Below are 27,115 nucleotides of genomic sequence, written 5' to 3' on the forward strand. Positions count from 1 at the left end.
CATGAAACTTCTATCGATGCAATTCAGCCGGCGGGATCTCGGAAGTTTCAGCGATTACATCCCAGATTGAAATTCTATTTGGGAAACCGGTGTACGACCGGTTCTCGCAGTGCAAACACACGAGTCCCGCAACAGAGAGAGAGAGAGAGAGAGAGAGTCTAGGACCACTCTCCTTTTATACACCACTGCCCTCCTCCCCCTCCTGTCACTCATTCTCTTTCTCTCCGGCTGTGTCCAGCTCGTGTTCTGTCCTCCTGTTCTGTTCGCTCGAATACAGCCGCTTTCTGCGGAAAATAAAAGTTGGTCGAAAGAGTTTTATCGCATGTTTGCCTCATCGTAATTGCTGTATCAAGCGGCCGCGAACGAAAAACCGTGCGACCGCCCGTGGAACCGCGGTAACGAGTTTACCTCGAGGCAGCGCAAGAATAACAGACGTTTTTGTAGTCCGTCGAAACATTTTTTCGCAAGTGGACGCCGCGTGAGAACCGTTTACTGTTTTCCCTTTCGAAATAGCGGTCGGGCTCTCTTGCGCGCTCCCGTGCAACAAACAAACAGCATTCCCGTGGAATTGCACGCGATTTCAAGGATCAATTTTTAGCGTTTTTCTTTTCTGCCTCTCGTTTCTCTTTTTTCTTTCCCTCCTTTTTTCCTTTTTTGCTTTCTCCCTCTTGATGGGCTTTCTATTTTTTGGGAAACGTGCGTGCGCAATAAAAGACACGCTCGTGCAAAATCAACGTGCACACTTGCTCGTTCGAGAGAGAAAAAAATGTTGGACGATTTAGGCGGATAACAAACAAATTTAGACGCGTGTTCGTCAGACACGAGTGACGGGATGAAAGCGAAGAACGCGAGGAAGAAACAGGCACGAGAGAAAAGAACGAAAGAGACGTGAGAAAATTATTCGTTGTGATATTTCCAGGATGGAAGAAAATTCTACTCAGTCTCTACTTGTTTCTTTTCTATTTGTATCTAAAAACGTGACTTAGCATAGTCATCTGCGCTCTATGTATTATTTATTCTACAACGTACATTTAAGCGCAGATATATCGTTCGAAATCAAACTGCAAAATTCGCAGAACGGCAAAGGAAAGAAGAAGAAGAGAGAATAAGGAAATAATAGAAAAGAAAGAAGAAACGGGAAGTAAGGGAAGCCATTAGGAGTAAACTTACTTTCACTTCTGCTGACTCATGGATTTAAGCAGAAGAAAATAGCTAGTCCGACAATTGGATGAAAATAATCTCGCGTTAATTTCCCTCTTAAATACACTATGATCGTTCATTAAACGAACTTCTGCATGTTTTATGAATGTCTAACGGTTAACAGAAAATTGTCTTTTCCATATTGTAAATACCCCCGAGATACGAGGCTATAACCGTACCTCGTACGGTCCACCAGAGAATCCGCTTCCCTGTAGCAATCGATTTCCCATCTTGAACGTATAAGAATTCTAATCTGGCGCGGCAGAGAGCTCGTAATGATGAGCGGCGTTGATACGCGGAAGGGGACGAACGATAGGGGTCGTAAAAGAAAAACACGCAGAGAGGATATCGATATAGATCAAGGGAATTCCTTCTTTGACATGGGATCGTTATTTATTATCGTTATCGGACAGACGCACTTGCGTTCGTCCGATGATTCTTAATCCTGGTCAAACGATACGGTTCGCAAAGCGGACTCGGACTTCGGTTTATCCAAGTATCCTCTAAAAGCTTTTTGGTCGTCTAAATTTCAAATAGAGAAATCATGGAGCGAAAAGTAGTAAAAGCCAGGTTACCATGAAATATTTAAACGCAACGCGTATTTCATTGGTTTAGGACTAAGAAAATAGCCCGGTGTAGAAGCGGGAGAATAATCTTGCGGAAGAAGGGTGGCTCATATTTATACGCGTGCCTAGAAGAGTTCGGAACGAGCATTGGGTTGGCTGGTCGCGTGTTGGTTTAATGCCCTATAAATCGTGGTCTAAACTACCGTTGGTCCGGCACATACACACCCTCGATTCACCGTTTCGTCGTTTCACGTAGCCGGCTACTACGGTTCACCTTAGGAAAACGCGTGTAGAACACACCACCAAATGGTCGGATCGCATAGAACCACACAGTCTCGCGCGTGGCAGAGGAAACTCGATTTCGCCAACAGACGCCAACACCTGTGCTACTTTGCCACTGGTCGGTCAGCTGAATTTGTGTGTCTAAAAGCTGCACCAGTTACGTAATATATATATATATTATATACACACTTAACACATCAGCAGAGACAAAGTCACACATACATAGTATATGTATATATGTATATATTTATGTTTGGGAGTTCTGCCATTCTTCAGCCGATAATACTAAGTGGTGTCCAGAGTGTACGCGAGCGGTGTAGTACGTGGCAAGTGTTGGGAAGTTTATTTAGTCACGTACAGATACACAAGCTCACAAATTGACGTATTCCCCTGTCTATAACTAGATGGATGGTCATACAGAGATGTATATGAACGCGTGTGCGTCGACGGCGACACGGGCACGTGTTACGTGTAATATTTATGTGTTCAGCTGTGTATGTGGTTACGCGCGTACATCGCAGCCTGCGTAATTAATCCTGCGTGAGACTATTCGGATCGGTTGTACTAATTATCCACTTCTCGCGCGACCACGTCGCGCGTATAGAGTACTGTGGATCATCGCATAGCTGATCAATGTTAGAAATTTCTCTACAAGCGCTGTTATTTCGAAATTTCCCTTTGAACGACCATTTGCTATCGACACATGTACGCTGTACAACCGGCCACCAAATAGACGAGCTAATTTATAGAACCATTGCTAGATATCAAAACGATGAGAAAGGTTCACGTGCAAATACATCGTTTAAGGTTTATGTTACGAATTGGAAACAATTTATTTTATACCAGAAATGTACCGGTATCGAGGAATCATCTGACGAAATCTTCTTTGGATCTCATTCGCGCTTCGTGTTGTTCACTCCGAAATAAATGATGTAACAACTGAAACTCTATTCCATCATCCTGTTCCACCTGCACTTGTTCCGTTCAATTTTTATTCCATAGAAATCCCAGCAGCAATAATTTTAATTGGACGATAGATATCGTTGTACCAACAACAGGAACAACAAGCTACATTTCATCCGGAAAATTGTTACTTCACTCTGCCCGTTAAACGCGCTTTAGAGCCTGAAATTAAGAATTCGAAAGAACGAGAGACGACGTTCTTCTCGGAACGACTTCTTTTGTTTCAGTTCGAGATCAGCGACCGTGAAAACTCTCAGCCACGTTTTCCATCCTCGTTTTGAACACGTTGCTCGGATCCATCGGCATCGCTTATTACGCGGCGAACAAAGTCCTCGTCGGCCGTAAACCTCCTCTCATTTAATTCCCTGGGAATATGTGTTTTTACCAGCAGACGAGCATTTGATCGGTCGTAAGCTCGACGCGAACGTGCGTCTCTCGGCCGTCGAACCGAACGAGAAGGAATGGAGCACAGGTCCTCGGTTAAATCGCCCGATTCTGTCTTTATGGGTAGCCTTAAAGCGAACGCGCGAGCAGGATTGATAGTAGCTACTAGTCGGACTGATTCAAGGCTTGCCACGTTGAGCGGCGACGACCACATGTTCGAGGGCTGTTAGAACGTTACTGCGCTTAGGAATCACTGTTCCCGATGCGACCGCTCCTGTAGACGGTTCTTTATCGCTTATTGATTCCCCCATGACTAACGACGTCTATAGAAAAATCTCACTTCCTCGATCCCTCTCCCTCGTCTATATGTTCCTCGTACCTCGGGCAGATCAAATATTTTAAACCTTTCTTTTTCTAATAGAACGACCCCCTTGGATGTTAGAAAACGCGGTCTAATCGTTGGACCAACAAACGAATCAAAGAGCAAACAGAATTCCCATTAAACTCGACTGTGCCTCCGTTGTGAATCCGTGACATTTTCAAGAGTAAACCTTCGAATCAAACAAATTCCAACAACGACACGTCCACCCGCCATCGCCACCATCCTTATCCTCGACAAACAGTAACAACAACGAGACCAGACTTCGGTCTCGGGTGGCCAGGCTCTAGCCCATCCTCGATCATCCCTCGAGTAAACGTCTTGGACCGGTTGCAGCAACCTCTAACTCCACGAGAAACGATTCCACGGCGAAAAAAGAAGCTCACGTATCGATAACGCGACGCTGCACAGGGGGCGTGTCGTATTCGCGGGGTATAAACCGGTGAATCAGGGAGGGAGCGAGAACGGTGGAAGTCTTGGAGAAACAGCCTCTGCGAGAAAGAGACGATAAAGAGAGGACAGAGGGAGACTTTGAGCTTCACTGACCCGTGTAACGTCCGGACGGCCTCCTCTATCTGTACTTTACAATCGAGGGTTTTATTGAAATCTCACCGTTCCCTATATAAACTCTAACAGACATTTTTATCTGCTGGATAAATTTCCCTGGGTCGCCCTCCACGAACTTGCCCGAAAGAACACCCATCCACCCGCGTCGTATTCTAGCCATCCTCTAGTTCGCTCTCCCTCTTTCTCTTTCTTTCTCTCTTCCTCTCTTTCTCTCTGTTCCGCCGCTGGCTAGAGGACGAATTATTGGCAAGATATGAAAGGACCGGAGTTATTGGCGATAGCGAGCGAACATACGCTTGGAAGTCGTATTGTACCGGTGGACCGCTGCGCCGCGGGCAATTTATACGACTACTTACCTTGCCGTTTCTTCATATTTTTTCAGCCACCGTGTGTGCGTCTTCCCGCATGTACCAAGGGAATGTTGGTTCGGTAGGGTTTAGTCGGTGGTGATTTAGATTTGTTCTGCAACGATCCACTCGTCGAATACGACTCGGTTCCCTTAAACTCTGCCTCTGTGAAGTCTCACTTTCGATTTTTCCACGATCTTCTTACGGTTTTGAATTCTTCCATGATTCAGTCGAAACTCGTTCGTTCAACTCTCGGATGATGATGAATGGGATAATTACGATTCACAAAGGGATTTCACGTTTATTACTTTCTGTGTTACATTTACGTATTACTATCCTATGAAACTGTACGAACTATTTCATCTAACTTCCGAGCTAATTTCATTATCGTATAGAAGCAAAAGACTGCTTCGGTCATTTGCTCGCTGAATAGCTGTGAAATAAAATACTTGATCTTCCCGATAACAATGATCCAGTTTGCACGAAGCGGGAGTTAAAGATCTCACACGTACAATAGCAGTTTTATCACGTGTAACCGAATCTCTATCTTCGCGTGCATTTTCCCAATTGCTCTTCGTTCGCTACCGATACTCTGACACAAATATTCGCTCGGTTCTCGGTGATTCGTCATCCACGCAAATGCTCACTTTCATATAATAACTTTTTACTATAGGAACACCGTGCAACGTGCCAGAACCGTAGAACTCGTGCTGAAAATACTTCTGCTAAAATTACGAATCTTGACAGTATCAAACGTTCCGTTTAAGTGAGACTGAGGGATTTATCAGTGCAGTTCCTGGAAATGAGTAACGAGGAACTTGATCCGAGTTAGGGTGTACGATCGTACGTCGAAGAGAGAACGGTTGTTCCAGTTTCACAGGATGCATTTCTAAGGGTGCGCGGGTTCGATGCTTGCGGCTTATTAATAGCGACGTGGCTCGATGCACTTTCAAGAGTCCATACATCTTGGGATACGTGTTGGACGGATGGATGGCTGAATGGTCGGACAGGCGCGTTACAAAGATCGGATCACGTATTCGACGGGCTGCAGATATTACGTAAAGTCAAATGATGCGGGATATATTCGTCGTGTACGTGTGTATCGAGACTGTTATTCGCAGTTGTATAAAAATTTGCCTTTTAACGTGCCTCTACTTTACCTTGATTTCCATTTCTGTTCGTCTTGATACGCTCGTTTGCCGGATATCTAACAGGATATACAGGTTCCTCTTCTATATCAGAGGTGATGATCTTTACGATTTATAAAACATTCGGTTAATAATGCAACGAAGAGATCGATATAGAATAGAATTTATTAAAACTAATGCCGACATTAAATTCAAAGTGAAACCCTAATATTAATTGCCAAAGGTAAAAATAAATTCCATCTTTAGAATCCCAAAAATAGCGAGTTAATGGTGCAGCGAATATTTAAATCGACGTTGGACCAAATTCATGGATAATCAAAGCCAGAGGTAAAATTTAACACGGGCTTCGTATTTAAAACAAAATCGCGACGAATCGGGCTATTCGCTAGCCACGTTGATCAACTCTGTCGAATATTACAGAAACTTCGTACTCTAAATTTATGTAACAAATTTATTATCACATTTATATCATATTTTTGCAGTCAATGAATTTATGAAAGCAAATCAGTTTGTTTCTTGAGAATTGGAAACAGCTTCTGTATCCGTGTAATGAAACCAAGAAACGAAAAGGAAGTGGACGGGTGATTAGTGCAGCTTCCAAACGACTCAATTATCAAATCTTGCGATAACAAAGTCACTCTTTCTCTCCAATCCAGTTCCAATCAGCAAAATCTGCTATTTCGTTCGATCTACTCGGTTGATCTAGTCTAGTGGGTCGTATCGACAGGAACGTACCACGTGCCTGTCGCTATCCGAACGGAATCCATATCGATGGCGATTCCCTTAAAAGCAAATAATACCGTCAGCCGTCGGCGTCGACGCGTCCCGAAGAATTATCGTCGGCACGGATCGATCCGAGAAACGTCAACGACTTGGCGCAACGTATCGACTAAAGTGTCTTCTATCTGTTGCAGATGCAACCGGCGCCCAATGCGCTCCATCTCGTTCCGATGCAGACGGTTCTGCTACTTCGAAAGCTTCTGCTAGTGGCAATTTCGCGAACGCGCGAGCAGACGTTCCACGAACAGCTTACTGTCACTCTTCTCACGACGTCGCGTCCACCTCCTCTCCTCTACCACCCACACCGCCCAATCTCTCGTCCCTGTTCCACGATCCCTTTCAGCCCATTATTCGACACCTCGATTCACTTTCCCGGCGCGAAGAAAATCGTTGCTGGAACCGTGCCTGATCGCATATTCGCGGCATCTGCCGAAATCTCGGATCTCCTCACGGACGCGTGCCGCGTTATAAATATCTATTCTTCCCCGTAGTAACACACCGAGAGACACGCGTGGTTATAAAATTTCCAGTGGATTCGTTCGAACTGGTTTCTCGCCGTCGTGTTTCTTTCGTACGTGTCTAGGAGAGCGTATACGGGACTTTAGTTTTACAGTCAGATTATGATAGTAAAAGATATACTACGTCGGTACTACGGTAGAGGTATTAGGGTGTCTTGACAATTTTGAAAGCTCAGAAATTGGCCCGCGATTTCGAATTATTTATTATACATATGGATCGACGCGTTGACTACCGCGCGAATCTTATGTTATATTTTTACATCGTAACGGTTAACTTTTGCGAGATATTACACTGTGTTTGCGCAATTGTACTTTGGCAGTGTTATCTAGTTCATTCGCCTTGTCGGAGATATTTTAGATTCGTCGTACTTTAATCGTTCTGCAGAATCGTCGTGTTAAACAACGATGTACAAAATTCAAATAAACACGGCTCCTAGTTAGGCGTCAAATGGAATAATAAAGATACAAATACATAATTTAAAACGTGTCAAAATATCGCTAATTGAAAGAGTCGTCGTTTGTCAACAAAACGAAGTTGGAATAAAAAGCGTCGATTTTTGCTCGGAATACTGTATCTTGCTGTAATTGAAAAAGGAAAAGTTGAACGAGAAATTGATGGCGACCCGATCGGCTGGTATTTCGTTCTCTTTATCGGCGGTTCACGCCTCCATCGTCGCGCTGATATTTACGGAACAACACGCGGATCGACGCACCGCACGCGGCTTAATAATTTGATTAATTGCCAGAGATATCCTCTCTTGCGTGCGGCTCCAATCAATTCCATTAACCGGCTGTTGCACCCGGCCGACAGAAAACGGGGAAGCTGCCGCTCGACGCTTGGATTTCATCGATCCTTCTTCCCAAATCGAATATCGTAGCCACCTATTCGGGTCTCTTATTTAGCGCGTGTGACCGTGTCGATTAACGACGTTCGACGACCAGTTTATTTCGCTAATTAACGCTGCTCGATTTTATGCCGCGAACGATCCAACTGCCCAGTCCAGGAGACAAGGGGTAGAAAGGTGGCGCGTTAAACGGTATTAAAGAAGAGGAGAAGCCCGTAGGCGATACGATACCCTTTGCTGATCTCGAGCTTTACTGCCACTTCGCACGATATAGCCGAACAATGATAAATCTAGGGGAAGTCCCGGCTTGAAACGATAACGGCGTCTTAATAATCAGACGGGGTGAAAATGATACGTTGGAGAATTGTGCTTTCCGTGGTTTCAGTCCTTGTTATTAATACTTGGTGAGCAAACTGTAATTGCATGATTGCGCTCCTATTGCCGGTTAGTTGATATTGAAACGGAGGTAAGTAGTTTGACGCGGTCTTTCGGGTTCCGAATTTCGGGTTGCCAAACTTAATTCTGAATAATTTTAATTCGTTTTCAATTCGAAACGTTAAATGTAGAAATTTCAAATTTGAGATTTCAAACCTGAACGTTTCAATTTTTCAATTTCAAATTTAACGATCGAGGAAACATAAACCCACCGATAGACCATAATATCTTCACATTGAACGTTCCTACTTTATACGTACTACTACTTCTCTCAGCAAAAGTTACTGTTTTTCAACAGCGTTCGTTTCTTTCCTGCTGACAAATACTGGAAGCAGGAAGGGAAGGTGTATCAATTTTTTAAAAATTTACTTTACAATTTTCCATTATTTACACGTCGTCTTCTTGCAACGAACGAACTCGTGCAAGTAGGTCATCTGTTTCCCGAGACTTGAATATTAATGCGCTTATATGATAAGAAATTACTGAACGCTGGGGTTAATCGATTCGAGACTTCTGAGAAGCTTATGTAGAAATTAATAAGGAACAGTTGCTAAATCTCAGACTGTTTGTCAGACGATTGTAAATACCAATGGATTAATTATTATTCATCGTGACTTAATCTAAGAAAATTCTTTTACTGTAGCACCACTCGAATAACATCAGGGAACGAAGACCTAGAATCTAACAAGGGATATCTGCAAAATTGGATTAGAAGTACGACGAGCAAGGGAGAATCGAGAGAATAAGTCCGAACGATTTCGCGGAAAAAAGTAGGTATAGAAGCGAGCAGAGCATGTGGATATAATGGGGGTGATTTGAGCTTCGCTCGGGAGGGCTCAAGTAGGTCTGAGAGGTCGGTAATCTCTTTTTTTTTTTCTTTTTTACATCCATTCGTCGTGATTAGAGCCGCTGCTTTTACAGGCTATATTTTACAGTCCTATCCCTTGTATTTATCGCTGATGCTCTTAACCTGCTGGGTGAAACCACGCGACGCGGAACAACCGATTCGAAAGCGTCTGTTTGGCCGCGACGAGAGGCGATGTTTCAGCTTACGTTTTGGAAGCCGCTTGGAGAGCCTCTTGCCAACAAGTCGTCCATGAGTCATCGCCATTAGGTGGGTGTCTAGAGGCGTGATAGAGTATCGATGACTCATTAACAAAGCGGTTCTCAGTCGACGTTCTACGACAATTTTACGGTTATACGCGGCTACAAACAAACGTCCTATTGAAACAATCAAATTGTATTATGGCTAAGATATCGTGCACTTTCTATCAACGACTCGTGAAGGTATTTGAACACACCATAGAAAAACTTGTATGTACATAATGCGTGCGTTATATGAAACATTGAAAGATTTCATTGGTGTTTTAATAAGACGTGATTATATTATATTATTGACAACATTTCGAACACATTGGTAAAATAGCTTCGAGGATCGTCGTATAAAATGCAATTATGTAGATCGAAGTCTATAAGATTCTGAAAAGAACTTTTCGTACTGACGTTTGAATCAGATATTGACAATTTTATATTGACGAAATGAAAAGGATTGACTTTTTCTTCGGAGTCACCGCGTCGAAGATCCATCACGATCTAACAATAAGTCTTGAAACACGATCGCTTGGCGTGGGGATCGAAGAGGATGCCTCATTGTAAGGTAAATATTACAGCGCTATCGATGTCCTCATTTTGTCTGAAATTTTAACGATTTTATAAGAAAGCATCGTAATTAATAAGGAAACGCGTAATGAGTCGAAAGCATATCGGGAATCTTCTATTTCCTCGAACAGCGTCGAAAGTCAGGTTAAACGAATGAACCTATCTACCAATCGATTGATTGCACTTTGAATTTTTCAGTAATTACCGCGTTCACCTCGGGTAAACGTATTTCCTTCTGCTCCAGAATTCGGTCACGAGCGATCGCTTCTAATCGATATTTTCCCTCCCGAGGCAACCCTTATCGTTCTCCTTCCTCCGTCGTTTAGTACCAATCGGTAATTTCATAATGGTGATTCGATAATAATCGAACGCGTTATCCAGCTCGAATACCGTACCACGAAATCGGATACATTATCGTTCCAATTTTTTTCCTGTCGCGTGACGCCAACACATGGAACAATTTTGTTTACCTCGAACAATATTACAACGCTATTCGTAAATCAACGTATCGAAATAGAATAAAAATAGAACGTCGTTTTTTCCATCAGCGAAGTGCTCTCTATATTTTCGTTTCTTTTTTCTTTCTTCCTTTTTTTTTTCCTTTTTTTTTTTAACAGCACAGTGGATATACACGTAGGCATATAGCCACGTACAACATTGAAAATCGAACGACGCGAAGTATAAAGACTCTCGAATTTTTCTGCTGTCAGATTTTCAACGTTCCTTCCCACTCTTTCATTCTACAGCCCATTTCCCACGATTTTTCACTCCCTTTATCGTAATAAGCGATGCCAAAGTGCGATGGGACGCGTGTCAAATAATATTTGCCGGATTTCCGATACCGGATCGACGGTTCCGTGCACTCTAAATCGCAATAATTAATGTCGCGTTTGTTAATTTACGATATTATAACGCAACGTCAAAGCTTGGTCGGCGGCGCACGTGTGTACAATACGTACAGGAAGTCGACTAAGTGATAGTTTGTAGTTTCGCTGAATAACAAGGGAGTTTGCGAACGATCCATCAACGAGCAACTTTGAAACACCGATCCGTTTATTTTATAATGATCAAACACAATGGCTGTGTGCGATTTGTACAGTTCGATGCCTGCGCGATTACTTATTTGATCGTGTCGACGCTCTTCCGCTGTTTAAATATTTAGCCAAACCCGTCGTGGTAGAAACAACGCGATTACTACCATCCTTCTCCTTCTACCTTCGCTTCTCTTCGCGACTCAACGATTCTGCTCATATATCGTAAAAAAGCTGTTCGTACGGGATAATTAATCAACGACGTAATATCAGCAAATTGACAAACTGCAAGTTGCAGGTGATAGACTGCTGTTGTATCAACGGCTTTCGTAATTTTACAATTTTTAATTAAATAGCCGCAGTCCACTGACTCGTAAAATTTATTCTTTTAGAACTTTCTTTCATGGTTACCATTAAACAATTTACGATACTTGTGATTTATCAGGTGTAAAACTTGGAGATATTAGTAATACTAGCTGGATTACGCTGATCCAGACGATCGTTAGATTTCAAACGATACAATTTTGAAGGTTTCGTCGAATTTTAACTGAATTTCGAACGATCCAATTGCAAACCTGCTGAACTTTTGCATTCATCGATCGGCCATTTAACCCAAAAACCTGTTCACTTCGATATTCCCTGCCTATCAAACCCTGTCAGCTATCCCAAGTGAAACAGCGACTCTTTGCAAAGCGGCGAGCGAATAAAACTGACTTGCACCGTAGAACCTCCTTAACCAGCGAAATCGAAGAAAGTTGGGAGCAATCCGATCTTATACTCGCAGTTACCGTTTCATCTGCCGAAAATTTCGCCGGGGGTCGCCACGCTCGACTTTACGACGAGAACTTTATCGAGCAACTTCCGGTTCGTTGGAAACGAACGAAATGGCGGCGCGAGAACCATCAAGTCGATTCCCGAGTACTTTTACAGTGTCAAACCGACTAATGTCCGCCCTCGGGACGCTCGAATTCATCCGTGACTATCTGTTTTCACCATCTATCGGCATTCTCGTCCGGTTTATCGTGACTCGATCGCGCATCGAACGAGATCCACGCAGTTTGTCAGCGATGAAGATGGCGAGACGCGAGAAGTTCGATCGATTTTCGATCGATATTCCACGACGGGGCTGTTTGCGGTTCTTAACGCGCGTTCTGCGTCTGACAGATTACTCCGCAGGGACTCTTCCTGTTCTTTATTCGGAAAGGACAAGTTCGATGACGATGCTCTCCCCGGTCGGACTGGAAGTTTCCGCGGTGACGGGATAAGAATCGAAGTTAGTTCGACACGGGGGACCGGGCATCTTGCAAAGTTAGATTCAGCAAGAAAGAGGGCTGTACCAATGAGAAAAATAATTCCGACGGATTAATCCAATTTGAAGATTTAAGCGTGCATATTAATCAGCGTATTTTGGAACCTTAAGTTTCAACCTTTAAGTTTCCAAAGCCTCGAAACGTAAGTTCGTCTTACTTCGTGAGAACTTAGCTCGTGAAAATTTGTTCGCTCTGTCTCCTGCTCCATGCGCCTGGTATCATCCACAGGCTGTCACGAATACCAGACAAAGAATAATCGTGACAGCTTCGTCTTCGTGGCTCGCGTCTACGTGCTTCTTACTTTGCACGCTACATTTCCGAATGTACTTGGCCAAATTGCGCGATGTTTCATCCGTGAACAATCCGTTGGCTCTGGTATTAACAGGGTCTAACCGTTCGAGTTTGTTGACGCAACTACCTGCAGGCGAAACTTAATCGAACGTGTTCAAACCGAGGTACGGGGGATGCTTCCTTCGTTCGGGGCGGAAAGAAACTCGGAGGAAGAGAGCGCACGCGGACCTCGTTATTTCTTTCGCCAGCGTTTTTTGTGTTTCGCCCCGGAGCAACTACGCTTTTGTTACGATGACAATAATCGAGGGGCAATTCCGTCGCGTCTCTGCATGGAAAAAGTTAGTCCGAGGAATCGTGCAACAAATAACGATCGCGAGAAAAGGGATTCTTCGAACGTATCGGATAAGAACGATGATCTACAGTAAAGTTTAAACGACGAAAATTTCGAAATTTCCGACAGTACGATTCAATAGGAAAAAAGTGTGTTTATTTGTTGAAAGCTTAAAGAAACCTGATTGTAAATGCGTCAACGCGGAAATCTATTAAGGGAAAAAGATTTAAACAGAGCTGGCGAATTTATCGCGATGGAAAACGAAGTGACTTAGTTTCGCGGTACTTCGGCCGGTTTTTGTTACAAACGCTCTCGCTGTTAATATTCCGCGTCAAAGCTGGCCAATCCATGACACGCGAAACTCTAAAAAACAACAGAGGGAAAATTTATATACTGGATTTTCTGGTCTCAAAAGGTTGCCGTCCACCAGCGGCTTGTCAAACAAATTTAACAGTTTAGAACGTCCCGAAACTTGTTATCTTTTTATTTTGTTTCTATGTCAATTTGTCGATTCGAAACGTTGAAGATTATACTGTCACGATGTCAAACGACCGTGACTTTTTTCCTCGTTTTCTGCTTCTTCCATAAATTCTATATGGAGAAATTTTATATGCCGATATACAGGATGAGCCAGTACAAATTACCACTTTAAATAACTCTTTATCCATTGACTCTATAAAGGAATGTTTGAAGTGAAATTTTATTTAACATTTAAATTTTATTTATTTATTTTATCTAAGAAACCTCGTCAGGCGAGAATATTTTATTTCTTTTCAATATCTTACACTTTTTGAGAGATTGAGCTAACCGAGATTTTCGAATGGCACGATATATTATTTATAACATTAGTCGATCTAACTAGACGTTTTCCGCAAAAGAGTATTAACCTATTTATAGCGGCAAACTTCAGCAGGTATTTTAACTTTAATTTGTTAATTCATCGTACGAAAAGCAAAGACAACGTAAACACTGCCTTTCCTTGTCCTCCAGACATTAAAAAGTTACGAATCAAAAAGTTAACAATTCAGCACACGCAGTGGCTACAGAAATTATTTTTCTATATCCTTATGTCCCAAGGAAACACATCTTTCTTTATCAGATTTTATATATTTTACTTCCAGAGTATCTAATGTTACTTCCAGACTAGATATACCTAATTAATTAATATGCCAGTGCTATAACGAGTACAGTGGATTCGAATACACCTGAATACGCAGATCCGATTCGTGACTCGTCTCCATTGATATGGCCACTCGACTTACGGTTTGTAAAAGGTGTGAAACGTAGTTCGTTACCTTGAAGAATTCATATAATGAATGAATCGCACGATCAGCGACGAGTCACGACGACAAAATAGAAGATATCCAACTACTCATCCGCACTGATTGCGCGTTGCTTTCAGATACACGCGAAACCGAATAAGTTTCATGGGTCAATCGTAATTTCCAACAGAATTCGAATCTGTCTCACGCAACCATCGTTTCAATTTATGGATAGGATTTCGTAACGATTCTCCTCCCTTTTTTTTTTTTATTTTTAATTAACGAACACAACGACGGTTAATCGACTGGTAAAAAAAAAAAAAACGAAAAAATGGAAGGCAGTTACGTCAGTTCGTTTCGCGTGGAGGACGTACGTTTACGCCCCATGTAATTTTTCGATTATCCAGCGATGTTATTGCATCGCATTGTGCCGACGCTGGAAACACTCCCATCGAGTGATTCCTTTGAATAGAATGCACGCGGCACTCTTGGCTGTTAGCGAGTCCGACATAACAGCTGCTTCGCGGTTTTCAATCGCCATCGAACGGAAGTTGTTATCGCGTGTCGGTTAACCTTGAGGACAATGCCAACATTGTCAAACAAATTTGACACCGAAAAGGGTCATTCACATTTAATAAACGAGATTCACAACGTATAATTAACTGCTAGTAACGATTGTCAGTTTTGATTGTTTAACGTACGATGATGTGGGTATTCCCTAGTGTACATGCAATTTTGCAAGCGACACCTTTTCCTACATCGTACCACCTGCGTTACGAAACAGGTATTGTACAATACAGTATTATACAATACCTACGAACCCTTTGTTCTTCTGAATGAGATGCACACAGATAACATACTCATATTTACATACATAGATAACATACAGATATTTCTTTCAGTCGAAGTATTTTTTTTACCAATTATTTAACATATTTACGCAAATGCTTGGATACGTTAACGTTCTAGAAACTTATCGAAGACAATGGCAAAGCGAAGATGTTGTAAGTCGTAACAACATACTGTATCTGCAAATAGTATGCTGAACTATATCTATTCGATAAACGAACAAGAACGTCGAGTATTTTAGTTACAACAAAACAATCGTTTCGCGTTATAATCGTTGGAAAATTTGCCCAGCAGCAAAGTTATCGAGTGGAGCGTTCTAGAACGAGAAACAGGAAGAGTAGACATTCTTCGCGATCTTAGAGAAACACTGGTTGCCGCAAGAACAGTTATAATTACCGCACTTACCGCAAAGACGTCTATCCGTCTAGGCAGTTTAGCATTGTACTCCGACCGACGCTATTCCTCGCATTCTTCTCGTTGCTAGTCTTGTTCACGTTCAAGTAACACGTCGTCCGTGCTATCCGGAAAATACGAATTCGCTTTCCCCTAATAACTCACAAATGCGTTACAAACACGACCAATGCTGGCTGATGGCACTCGCAAGTCTAAAAACGCTCAAACCCACAGTTTATGAAACTCGCAAAATATTAAGAATTTCAAAACCGAGATGTTTAAATCTTTAGATTACTCTAAGGTGATTGTGATAAATTTGAAAACTTGGAAAGTTTTGTATTAAAAACGTCTATCTCAATGGCATAAACGATATATATTTAACAGACATACTGTAGAACGCAGAAAGAATCTTTACATTTCGAAAGAACGGAATATTTTCGAATAATCGATGAGCTCGCCAACACTGACTAACGTGTATTTTACAATCCTGAATCTCTGTAATCGTTTAACATGAGATCTACGCTAATGACATATCTGTCCATTGAAATGATATAAGGTAACAGGAAGAACATACACGAAACATTAAATCATTACTCGGATGATTGATAAAAGAACTTGAACCGGTGAAACGAAAAGAGGAGACGACAATTTCGTTGGCCATTTTTGTCCCTAACGGCACTACAAAACCACGCGATGTCACAATAAAAAGTTGTACGTCACAGTGACGTTGAAATAGCTTTCGTAAAAGTGGTTAACCAATGGTCTATTGTACGAGTTTTCCAGTTCCACAAAAACGTACCACAGGCATGCGCTTCTTCGCGTTCACTGGTCCCAAGCATCGAGTTCCATTCCGTGAGAGAACGTGGCATCCAAGTCTATCAAGCTCGTGTATTTTCTATTACGATCGTGAAAAATATCGTTCACGATATTCATCGTCTAACACGTTGTTCGTCGATAATATATTCTTTATTCTACTATTTTGCTTACAAAAGTAGAATCACCTTTGGCGTTACAGGAAAGACATACATAAGATCGGAGACCCCTTTATTTTCTTACAATAGTCGGTCAATGATATGTAAATTATACGAATACTCGATTAAATTTATACATCGCTGGCCGAAATTTCCACTTGAATAGCCGACAAGCGTTATGATATAAAATTCTAGCAAGCTGTTTCGCGTTCGCGTAGAATTTCAAACATCGTAATTAATGTTATTACGAAATAAATTATCAGGCCGAAATTAACGCGATAGAAGAACGTAGAGAGGATCGAATGTTTCTGCTTTTCAAACTGCGGCTTTACGAACAATTTTTCCGAAGGATACCGTGAAGAACGTTGCAACTTCAACGATACTTTCAACAGTATATTCAAAACGAATCTTCAGCCAGCTCATAATTAATCAACGGACCGTACTTGTTTACAAAGAATCCATGAATCGAGCTAACGACAATTTCGACGCGATTCAAATCGTTTCGTCAAAGCGTTTCGCATCCATTCGCGCGAACTTCTTCGTTCAGCGATTCGAACGTCGTCTTACAAATCTTTTCAGACCGACCAACCCAACGGTCTGAAATTTCTGCAAGACCGTCGTCGAAGAAATTGTGAAAGAATACCGTTACCAGTACCGAGAATCTCGAAGACAGACGTTGTTTACGAGGCAGTGTAGCGAAGACACGCGACATTGGCGACTTTGGCGACTGAAACTTTCCAGGAAATAGCGCGAGCTTCAATTAAAACGTACAGACAGGATACGACAAAACGGAGAAGTCTTATCCGCGTTTCTCTTCGCTCGAACGAGCCATTGTCTCGTTTTCTTGATAATGGACGCGAGAATGCTTTTACGAGGTCCATCGGTCGTCGTGGATCGTACGAACGAATCTACGGAAGTATTTCATTTCTCGATGACCAGTCCTTTGTTTCCGCACAAACAGGTAATAAAATACACAAAATAATGTACAGATAGGTCCTCTGTCCGCGAAGCTTTTTACAGGCGCGTATTAGAAGCGTCGATGTTAACGATAAATAGAGTAATGCTACAGATGCACAGATGCTCACGGTAATATGCAACTGTCCACGAAACAGTAGCGAGCCGTTTTCGTCGCTGCGCGTTTTCGTCGTGACGACTGGCGTTAACATCGTCAGTAGCGAGGCGTACGTTGCAAGTACGAACGAATGTAGCGATATAGAATGAACGCGTTTTCCTCGTCGCTCGACATTTTAACGACGAGACGAAGCTTGTACGCTTTGTAGTGCGAACACTGTCGTCAACTTATCGTCGACTTATACATAAACTACGCTTCGTGGGCGGATACTGGGCCTTACTCGACTCATGACCTAGAAATGGCAAACTCAGTCGGATAGTTGCTTTGAACGTGTCACGTATACTCAAGAATTTGAATAAATTAGAGAATATTATATAAATATAATACAAATAATACTACTAGTATTTTTAATAAATGTTAATGATGCGACAGGTGTAATTGATATCGATATTCTCTCGAATCGCGTCACGATAGTAGAATTCTTCGAACGTTAAATGTTAAACAATGTCGGACAAATGTTGCGTAAGAGAAAATTGATCGAACCTTGCTCGTTGTAAAAACGATAAAGCGAAACTGGTGCATTGAATTTTAAAATGACATTGTCGATTTTTCATGACGTGATACGAACGGTTTTATTGTTCGTTAAGATCAGGCTTTATCTTATAGGTGTTGCATGAATGGTTTGCTAAAAATAGTTCGTCGCCTGATAAGTGATTCTAAACGAACTCTGCGAATCGAAGGGTACATCGTTTTTACGAATCACTTGAAAATATATCGTTTCCAGCCTGAGAATGCTCATAGATGGTTACAAATTTCAAATTAATTAATTACAATTTTTCTCGCTATCGGTTTCGCAGGTTAACGAATGTTAGAAAAATAATAAACTCTTCATTTTAAAACGGCAAAACGTTCAATCGTTTAATTGCCACTTCAGTGAACTCGGAATCGAAGGTAGACCAGTGCGGCGAAATAAATTATGAAAATCATCGATCACTTGTATACCGATTCGATCGGTAAATATTTATGGCAAGTAATATAACGGTAGATTCGAGCTTCGCGTTAATTCTTTAAATTATGAATGAAACATTCTAATTATGCTAAATTACGAATAATGCTGAATGACGCAGATAGATAACTGCCTTTGAAATAGATTGGTTCGGACTCATTTACGCGACTAACGCGTATCTAACACAGAACCGGATCCGTGTCCTGTCGTTTATCGATTTCCTTTTAATGAATCGAAAGTCGAGATTCCAATTTTTTACGAATTTCGCTCTGATGGCATAAACCGTTCATCGATATTTTACATATTTCGATATCATTCACACTGCGCTAACTATAATACAAATCTAACAATTCGTTCTATTTGTACAAATTTTCGAAAGTACTCGAACACATTCAGACATCTTTCACGAATATATCGTATTACGCGAAACATTAGCAAATTTCGTTAGTGGTGTTGCGTGGTTTGACTATCATGATACGCTGGTAAAGTTTGCAACAAATCCCGGAATGTGTATAAAAATTACAAGATATTTATTGTAATCGCATACACTTTTCAAATATCGCAGAAATATTAAATTGTTCGTTATATTAGCAAGACACGACATTTACAGAGATCATCTTTACCACTAACTACACGTTTTGGACGACTATTCGCGCTGTGTACTAATCTTTTACTAATAGTAAATGTGTATTTTCGATAAACGTAAGTGTAGTTTCGATGTAATCACGATAGTCGTGTCTCGTTAGAGAAATAATTGAAAATGTTTAATATGAGACATGTAATATGGTTTTTCTATATCGTATTTAAGATATGATATGTGTATAGAAGTGGGATATTGATAAGGAAACCAATAAAAATATATATATGTCTGTGGACATTAAAGTTCTCCATGGCAAGCGTTAAAATCGCTTTTGCGAGTCTGTATATAACGTATATAACCCTGATAAAATCTTAATGCTTAAATAAATTCGACAGTCGTAAACTAAACGTATTCTACGATAAGTTAAATTTGCACGGTGATATGTGAGAAATGTGCGCTAAATCAGTCTTTGAAAATTGACCCTGTAAGGTAATTGCGATTACGTAAAAATTCCTGGAGGTGACATTTCGATCGGCTGAACCAATCAGACAAAAAGTTTTGCGTTCGTGGCTGTTTCTGCTTATGAAGAAACTCGCAAAGATTGCATACACCTTGTTGAACGCCATCCTCGATCTTGTAATACGTTTTCCAAGCAAAGTACTCGCTGTACTTTCGTGGATTTTTGATCAGCTTCTTTAGATATTCGGCCAAACTCTTTGGCGTGTCGAAGTCGAACACGTCTATGTAAGATCGTGGTGGAGCATAGTGGCTGTAATTGGCGCCACCATAAACGATGGGAACCACGTTGTATCTGGAAACAGAACGGAAACAATGCTCTTTGTTAGGTTTCCTTTAGCCGTGACACCTTTTATACCTTCGCCTATTGTTGTTTCAAACAACGAGCATGTAAGGGGTAACTAAACGTGATATTAATATCAAATATATGCAATTAAACAGACGCGATAATATGAAATGTGAACGTGTGATAGCAATGTCGAAAGTACGCGTAAAATTTAAGCGCTGTTTATGTCAGAACCATTCAAGAACCAAAATGGTCAATTCCACTTTTTGTAAGCTTCTCAATTTTTCCTCAATCTTTACGAACGTATTTAAAGAAATTGAATTTAAACACAGATTCCCTCCTCTCATTAAATCTTCCATATGTATATGTTTCTACACGTTACATGCGTTCTGAATATCTACGCTTCCAAATGCCCCACGTTTATTCGCGTTCCAGTATTCGCTTCTCGAGAAACGAATGCTATCGAATACTAAGGTAAAGAAGAAATCAGTAATTGACCATGTACCTTTACTTTTCGATTTAGATTCAATGTGGTTTCTGAACGGTTCAATTAATATTGTTTCAGTCGCTCAAATCTGCGCTCCCCCTCTAATCTATTCGTATCGTGCTCGCCACAGGTGCAGGTATACAAAAAAGAGACAACGAAAGAGAAAAAAAAAATAGAAGAAAAAAAGGTAGAAGACGGGGCAAGCCTGTCGGGGAAGGGGAGGATGGCGATCGCTCGCAGAGCATGGTCACGTGTCGAAACAATTTTATACGGATTCGTCGTTCGAAACACGAGTCCGTCAGCCGATTTGAAATCGGTCAGCGGGCACACGGCAGGTACGAGCTGCGACTGACAATTTTATAGTGGAGATCGTCCCGTGGCCATTGTTTTACCTGAGGCTATTGTACAGCTTCTCGGTTACGTAATCGTCGCACAACGAATTCTCGAATGACAGGTAAAAAAAATAGCCAGGTTCCGCGACTCGTGCGAAGCAATCCTCGTTACGGGGACAAAACATGTTGCCGCATTCTCCATAAACGTCGACCGGTATGTGCTTGGACAGTTCGTTCACGTACTCTTCCCGGCCGCTTTTCGCCATACAGTTGCTCACGAACCAGATTATCGGCTTCGTCTTGCCTCGAATCGTCTTCGACAACGACGCGTCCACATCGTAGGTGATCGTTTGGTTACCTGTGCAAACGGATCGTTGCTTTGATGACACCATCGATGACTTTAACCAGCGTTTTATTCGCTCTAAAGACCGCCCAAGCTTGTTCGTGTGAAATAATTTTATACTGCGTTCATGATCGACATCTACGTCGTATCGTGACGATTAGATTTACCCGATTGAGAATGCGCTGTACGTTTTTATCGCGAATCTCTCGAATAAACATGAATCGCAGTAAACGTTAAACAAATACAGCCTCGTGCAATGCCTCGGTTGGACAAGATCAAGAGAAACAAGAAAGAAAAAAAAGAAGAAAATCAAAGAAACCACAGATACGTATTTGTTTATGGTCTTTCTTTCTTGTAAAGTGCAATTATCGAAAATTACGGGGAACGATCGAAGAAAAACGAACGTGACATAGCTGGAAAGAGCAACCAATCGTAAAAATAAACAAACGCGAAGGACAGCTAATTTGTAACAGTTAATAAAGTCATCGGCGACACTGTAATTAGTAAGATTCCGTGCAGGCTTTGTACGTTGCACAACGCTATTACGCAAAAGAATTGTTACAGTCTGCGGCTATTTTCCGGCCTCTAGCGACTTACTAAACCTCCTCTTTCCTTTGGTCACAGCGTACGCACGGATTCCCCGAGGAAAATTACGCGCTAACGATGGTATCTGATTATGGCGCGCATAACATCAACGTTGATAAGCTAACGATCGTAATTTAATTTCAACTTAATTACACGCATCAACGCGTTTTCCGTTCTCCATTCGATAACCAGTTACAACGACCTCGTTAGAGCTTTAATAATTGTATCCTATTTTTTGCTTTCGCCACGCAAGACACGTTTTCCCCGGCTGTTCCCTGGTCGCATACGAAGAAACTCGTAGCCGCAAAACGTTTTTGCCGCACGTTTCAAGCGGCTGCGCGGCTAGGAAAGAACAGCTACCCGTGTCTCGTGTTACGCCAGCAAATGGCCGTGTTCTTTGTCGTACCGGGCAAAAGCAACGAGGGGGAACCGAGATTAATTACGCACAGCGACGATTATGAAGCACGCGGGACAAGATGATGCGTTCTCCACGAAGCAACTACCGAGGGTGAAACGATTTTCGCGCGCCGTTCTCTATAGTCGGGACAACCAAATTTGATGTAGAAATTTATTGCTTTGTTTTTTACTCTCTCATGTACTAACAGATCCAAGCAAGAATGTATACGATTTATTATAGTGTCGTTTCTTCGACTAAACAAGAAATGATTTATATTAGAGTATCTTAGTCTTTCAAAATAATACGCTCTTTAGATTGTAAATAAATTTTTCTTCGTTTATTATCGACAATAAAAACACGTGTTTTCGTATGACACAATCCGAGTAAATACTTCCTGTAACTACTGAATTATCGGATATAAAAGAATTAGGTAGAAGTAGACCAGTTCGACATTCAGGTATCAAATTCGATCGTCGCAATTATAGCGAAGGATGAACAGAACGGAAAAATTTCTCAAACAGATAATCAATATTCAAGGATTGCTTAAACGAGGCTATCTTTGGAAGCTTCAAAATTTTCTCCGCGTTTCATCCACATTTTTTTTCTGATTTCATTACCTGACCCAGCGTAAAAGGCGCTCCAATTCACATTTCTGCTAGGCGCTACATTTACGTTGGTACGAGCATCCTTAACGACTGCGTAAGTCCACACGATATCGCTGTCCAATCTGTATGTCATCGTGATGTTAAAGAAATCCTCGTAAAAGTAGTTAGTTATCGGCCTGTTGGCCGGGCTTTCCAGATTCACGAAAACGTACCACTGCCGTGGACTCCGGTTCTTTGGCAAATCTTCCAGATTAAGATCGTTCCCATGAAACAAAACTGCATCGAAGTCTGTCAGATTCATCACATATCTGTTGTTAGTCGCGTAACAATTGTTCACGGGGCAATCGCGGGCGATGTAGCCTGTGCCCATGTAAAATGTCTCGTTGCTGAACATCTTGGTCCAAAATAGGATTTTCTTCGTCGTATTCGCGAGTCGTAGATCCTGGTCAAAGACTTCCCCGAAGCGTAAGAGATCGTCGTCGCTCCAGTTGAAGCAGAAAGACAGAACGTACAGCGCGATCGTGAAGATCGTAAGGACGATCAAGCTGTTTTTTCCAATCATCCATAATTTCATATCGGTCATCTATGGTTATTCGTTTTGTTTCGAATTTTGTCTCGTTGCTGAAAAAGATTGTTGCGTGATTTTCATTGGCGAGATCGTTCTCATCTGTTTTTCTGTGTCTTGCCGATTCCTATCGAGGTATTGCAATTTTTTAACTAACAAAAATCCCGACGTATCGTTAAGCTAGTTCTTTTTTTTTTTTTTTTTTTTTTTTGTCGCGCAATCAAAAATACGTTTGTTACGTTCGAGATAACCAGCTGAATTGATCTTGAAGAGAGTTTAAATGAAACACAACGGGCAAGGAGGAGGCTCAGAGCAACAGATTTCGATCTCTCGAGTCTTAATTCACTGTGCAAAGTATTCTAACGAACAGTCGATGAGTCATGTAGAGGTAGCGTAATGATGAGCAAATGTATTGTTTGTGATAGTGATCCATTAAGAACATCTGATATGCAATTCGTTACGCTACGACTATCGTAACTTTTTGAATAATTCACGACTTGGAAAAATCACTTATAATATATTATTCAAAGGTAGTAGATCGATTATGCGCTAAAGTTATAGGTAGATTTTTCTGCGAGTCACGTAATCTAGTATGAAAATGAACGTTTTCTTTGGACTTAAAATACTTTCAAACAATTTAAAGGAACGTAAACGTTACATACAATGTTCCTTTATTACTTGAAGTACTATGCGCGTAGATTACGATAATGAAGCTAATTGAATACGTAAAAATTACCCGACGCCTAATAGATAAACGATAAAGAAAATTAACAAAGCCTTGTTCTTATCGTTTCTCCTTCTATCCTTTCTTCTACCGTGCTCTTCGTTGACACACGCAACAGGCTGATACAGACAACAACGCTACAAAGAGCAAAAGAAACAGTCCGCGATATTATCAGATTTCGTTTAATTGAAAATGACCTCCAAAATCGTTGCCTCTCTCTTGTCGATTGAAAATTCTGTAATGGACACGCGTCAAATCAAACGTATCTCTGTTCTCATTCTGTTTTTTCTTTTTTCGTTAAAGAAATTTGGCTAAATTTCCGTTTCTTCGAACGTCGTGAAAATTACGAATTTACGTGATTATACAAATTTCGAGGTTCCCAATGGAAACGAGTTTTCTCGCAAGCGAAATCAATCGAAAATTGAACAATTGCGTGATCGAGGCAAGTCTATGGAAATCGAAATCTTTCCGTCGGATTGCAACGAAGTTTGGCTAAAAATCTGTTGGTTCGTGCGTTATGCCCAAAACTATGACTACGTAAAACCATTACGTAAGATTTTAAAGTTCACCATAGACACTGCACTCGCGACCTTTTTTAATCGTTCGCGATTCTTAGAAATTTCGTGCATCGAGACGCGATTGTATCGGAACGCGTCGAATACAAAAAGGGAGGAGGTGTCCGTTTCCGGCGAAGGATCGACGATGGAAAGAATGATAAAGCTTGTGATCGATGGTTCACCATTGCCACGACGCGTCCAACATGGAATCCGAATGTGGGACACAGGTGTTCGATGAAGGAATTTGTCGGAAATCGCCGCAGTTCGCAGTTTACTCTCTGAAAGTCTCATAAATTTCGCGTATTCGCCTCGGTTGTCCTCTCGTCCTTCGGTGTGCTCCTGGCGTTCTCATCTCGAGGAACATCCGATGTTTCGTTCCTCCTACTATGTTTCAATCGTGATTCGCTAACTTCGACTATCATCGATGGTTTCTTCTTATTTTATCCTTGTATTCGGTTTTTTTTTTTTAACTTGGACTGATAAACTTCGTTTTAAGACAAACTAAACAATCAAAAGAAAACCGAACAATCGAATGAAATCAAATGGAGACTTCGCGCAATCAAACGTGCAAAATATCGAGAATACAATATAGTTGTAAAATGCAAGAGCAACAGCAACCACTATAGAAATACCACGAATCGCGCAACTACCGACTGTGTCAGCAGTTGTAAGCCGACTGGTCTAGAGTTGGTGGTGGTCAAATGCGATGTGCACGCTGTTATGTCTATGCTAGTCCCGAAGAAGGCATCGACTGTGCTCGGTGGGGGAACTATGGATGAATAGAGACATTCTATTATTTTTTAAACCGATTAATAGTCGTTGGTCGTATCATCGAACCGTTGCGTTATCGGTGGTATGCGTTATTGGATCGTTCTACGTATGGAGAGGTAATTTGGTATAGATATTGACAATATAATCATAAGAATGACTCGTTTCTGATACGAGGATATGTACGTGTTTGAATTGATACGAGGCACAGTTTTACGATAAACACTCGTAAGTTATGTATTATGATATAGTTACTATTACGGAACACATGTTATTTTATCGTATTAAAAAAAAGGCTATATATTTATTTAGTTACAATTTTTTTCGCTCCTGGATTTGTATAACGCGAAATTCGTATAACACGAAACGTATGTCTGGCGTTATTAGAGGTCCTACTGTATAGCCCAACATGGCTTGTTCCAAGCTGGACAGGAGTAAATAATGAAATAATGAAATAATGTAGTACCGTTGTGTATCATATCCATATGGAACTGTAACTGTAACAGTTTTACTTGTGGGAAAGCGAAACGCTCGATGGATCACGGAGGTCATAGCAAAGTACTGGTGGATCGTGTTCCAACCGCCTACTCCGTTTCCTAAAACATTGTTTCCCTTGTTCCCTTGAAATTTATGATACCTTAGGAAAGAGGAATAAGAAGACGAACTTGAAAGGATTAATTTATAGTGAAAAATGTAAATGAAAATAAGATTGAGGGCGAACGAAACGTATATAAAACAAGATAAGAGGCAACAATCGATTTGAAACGATTGAAATCGAGCTCGCTATCGGAACGAACAGACTTTATCGACATATCGCCGACGAAATTGAAACTTATATAGTACAGCTCGCTCGCGAGTGACGCGGATCGCTCGATTAAGAGGCTTTCCTCGAGGAAATGGAGCGACTTAGCGGCGTATGACTTCGCTCCTTATATCAACTCAATCGTAAAACTTAGTCCCTCACAATCGTGCTTGAACGACACCGCAACTTCCGTCGGGACAGTATCAAGGAAGACGGAGAATCACGTGCGTCCGATGTCGTGATTTACGAAAGGAACTTCTACCGCGACGACTCTCTTTAACGATCATCTGGCCGCGATTCCTTTCCGTTTATCAAATATCCACATGAAATTTCGCGAAAGACGGATAGAACGTTCTAAGTAGAACGAAACGAAATAAATTTCCGACAAGTTCACGCTCCACCAGCGTTTCTTTCTCTTACCGGATTTTATCACTCTAGTGTTACAAAGACGAGATTAAGAGACGAGATTACTCACGCACAAACTTTTGTACAATGCTTCGAAAATTTGTCCTCGTATATGTTTCGTGTGAAATTGTCTCACCACTGCAGGATTAATCGAGGAACTCAATGATTACCGAAGGATGTTCTGTTCAAAATAAAAATTCGGAATACATTGGTACTACCACGACGCGGATATAAAAGGCACTGTACACGATTAGGTTACGAAATTACGCTTCGCGCAATGATACACAGTTCCATGACAATAATATGAACAACAATATAACAATAATATGACACAGTTCTATGACAATAATATAACAATAATATGACAAGAATATGAACGTTGAGTTGAAAAAGGATCAGTTGACAATGGGCAGCACGATAATTTTAAAGTTACAACTTAGCGGTGCTAAAACGAAATGATGCAAACGAGTTAGGAAGAGTGGCATTAGGACGGTTAGGAAGGAAAATTGATAAGATAAGAATATCGATAAGTGAGCATACTGTAAATCGATCTTTTTCAAGAGATACTATAGGA

At 41.3% G+C, this 27,115-nt stretch overlaps 2 protein-coding genes across 8 annotated transcripts in view; one reads left to right on the forward strand and one right to left on the reverse strand.

Moving 5' to 3' along the window:
- LOC138182388 (lachesin) overlaps nucleotides 1-27,115 on the forward strand; it is a 253,553-nt gene that overhangs the window by 136,307 nt on the left and 90,131 nt on the right. The gene's annotated exons all lie outside the window — the stretch shown is intronic.
- On the reverse strand, nucleotides 16,485-26,713 carry FucTC (alpha-(1,3)-fucosyltransferase C). 4 transcript variants are annotated; one of them, XM_069118190.1, is made up of 4 exons: nucleotides 26,612-26,713; nucleotides 22,733-23,341; nucleotides 20,851-21,148; nucleotides 16,485-19,980 (listed from the first exon to the last, which is right to left on the reverse strand). In XM_069118190.1, the coding sequence occupies exons 2-4, from the start codon at nucleotides 23,301-23,303 to the stop codon at nucleotides 19,632-19,634; spliced, it is 1,218 nt and encodes a 405-aa protein (XP_068974291.1). In that variant the 5' UTR covers nucleotides 23,304-23,341; nucleotides 26,612-26,713; the 3' UTR covers nucleotides 16,485-19,631. The 4 variants fall into 4 exon arrangements, with proteins under 4 accessions (XP_068974291.1, XP_068974288.1, XP_068974289.1 ...); XM_069118187.1 differs by lacking the exon at nucleotides 26,612-26,713 and adding an exon at nucleotides 24,749-25,289; XM_069118188.1 differs by lacking the exon at nucleotides 26,612-26,713 and adding an exon at nucleotides 24,365-25,289.

This window comes from Bombus flavifrons, chromosome 8, assembly GCF_040668555.2.
Source record: "Bombus flavifrons isolate JBK064 chromosome 8, iyBomFlav1_principal, whole genome shotgun sequence".
Classification (NCBI taxonomy): Eukaryota; Metazoa; Arthropoda; class Insecta; order Hymenoptera; family Apidae; genus Bombus; species Bombus flavifrons.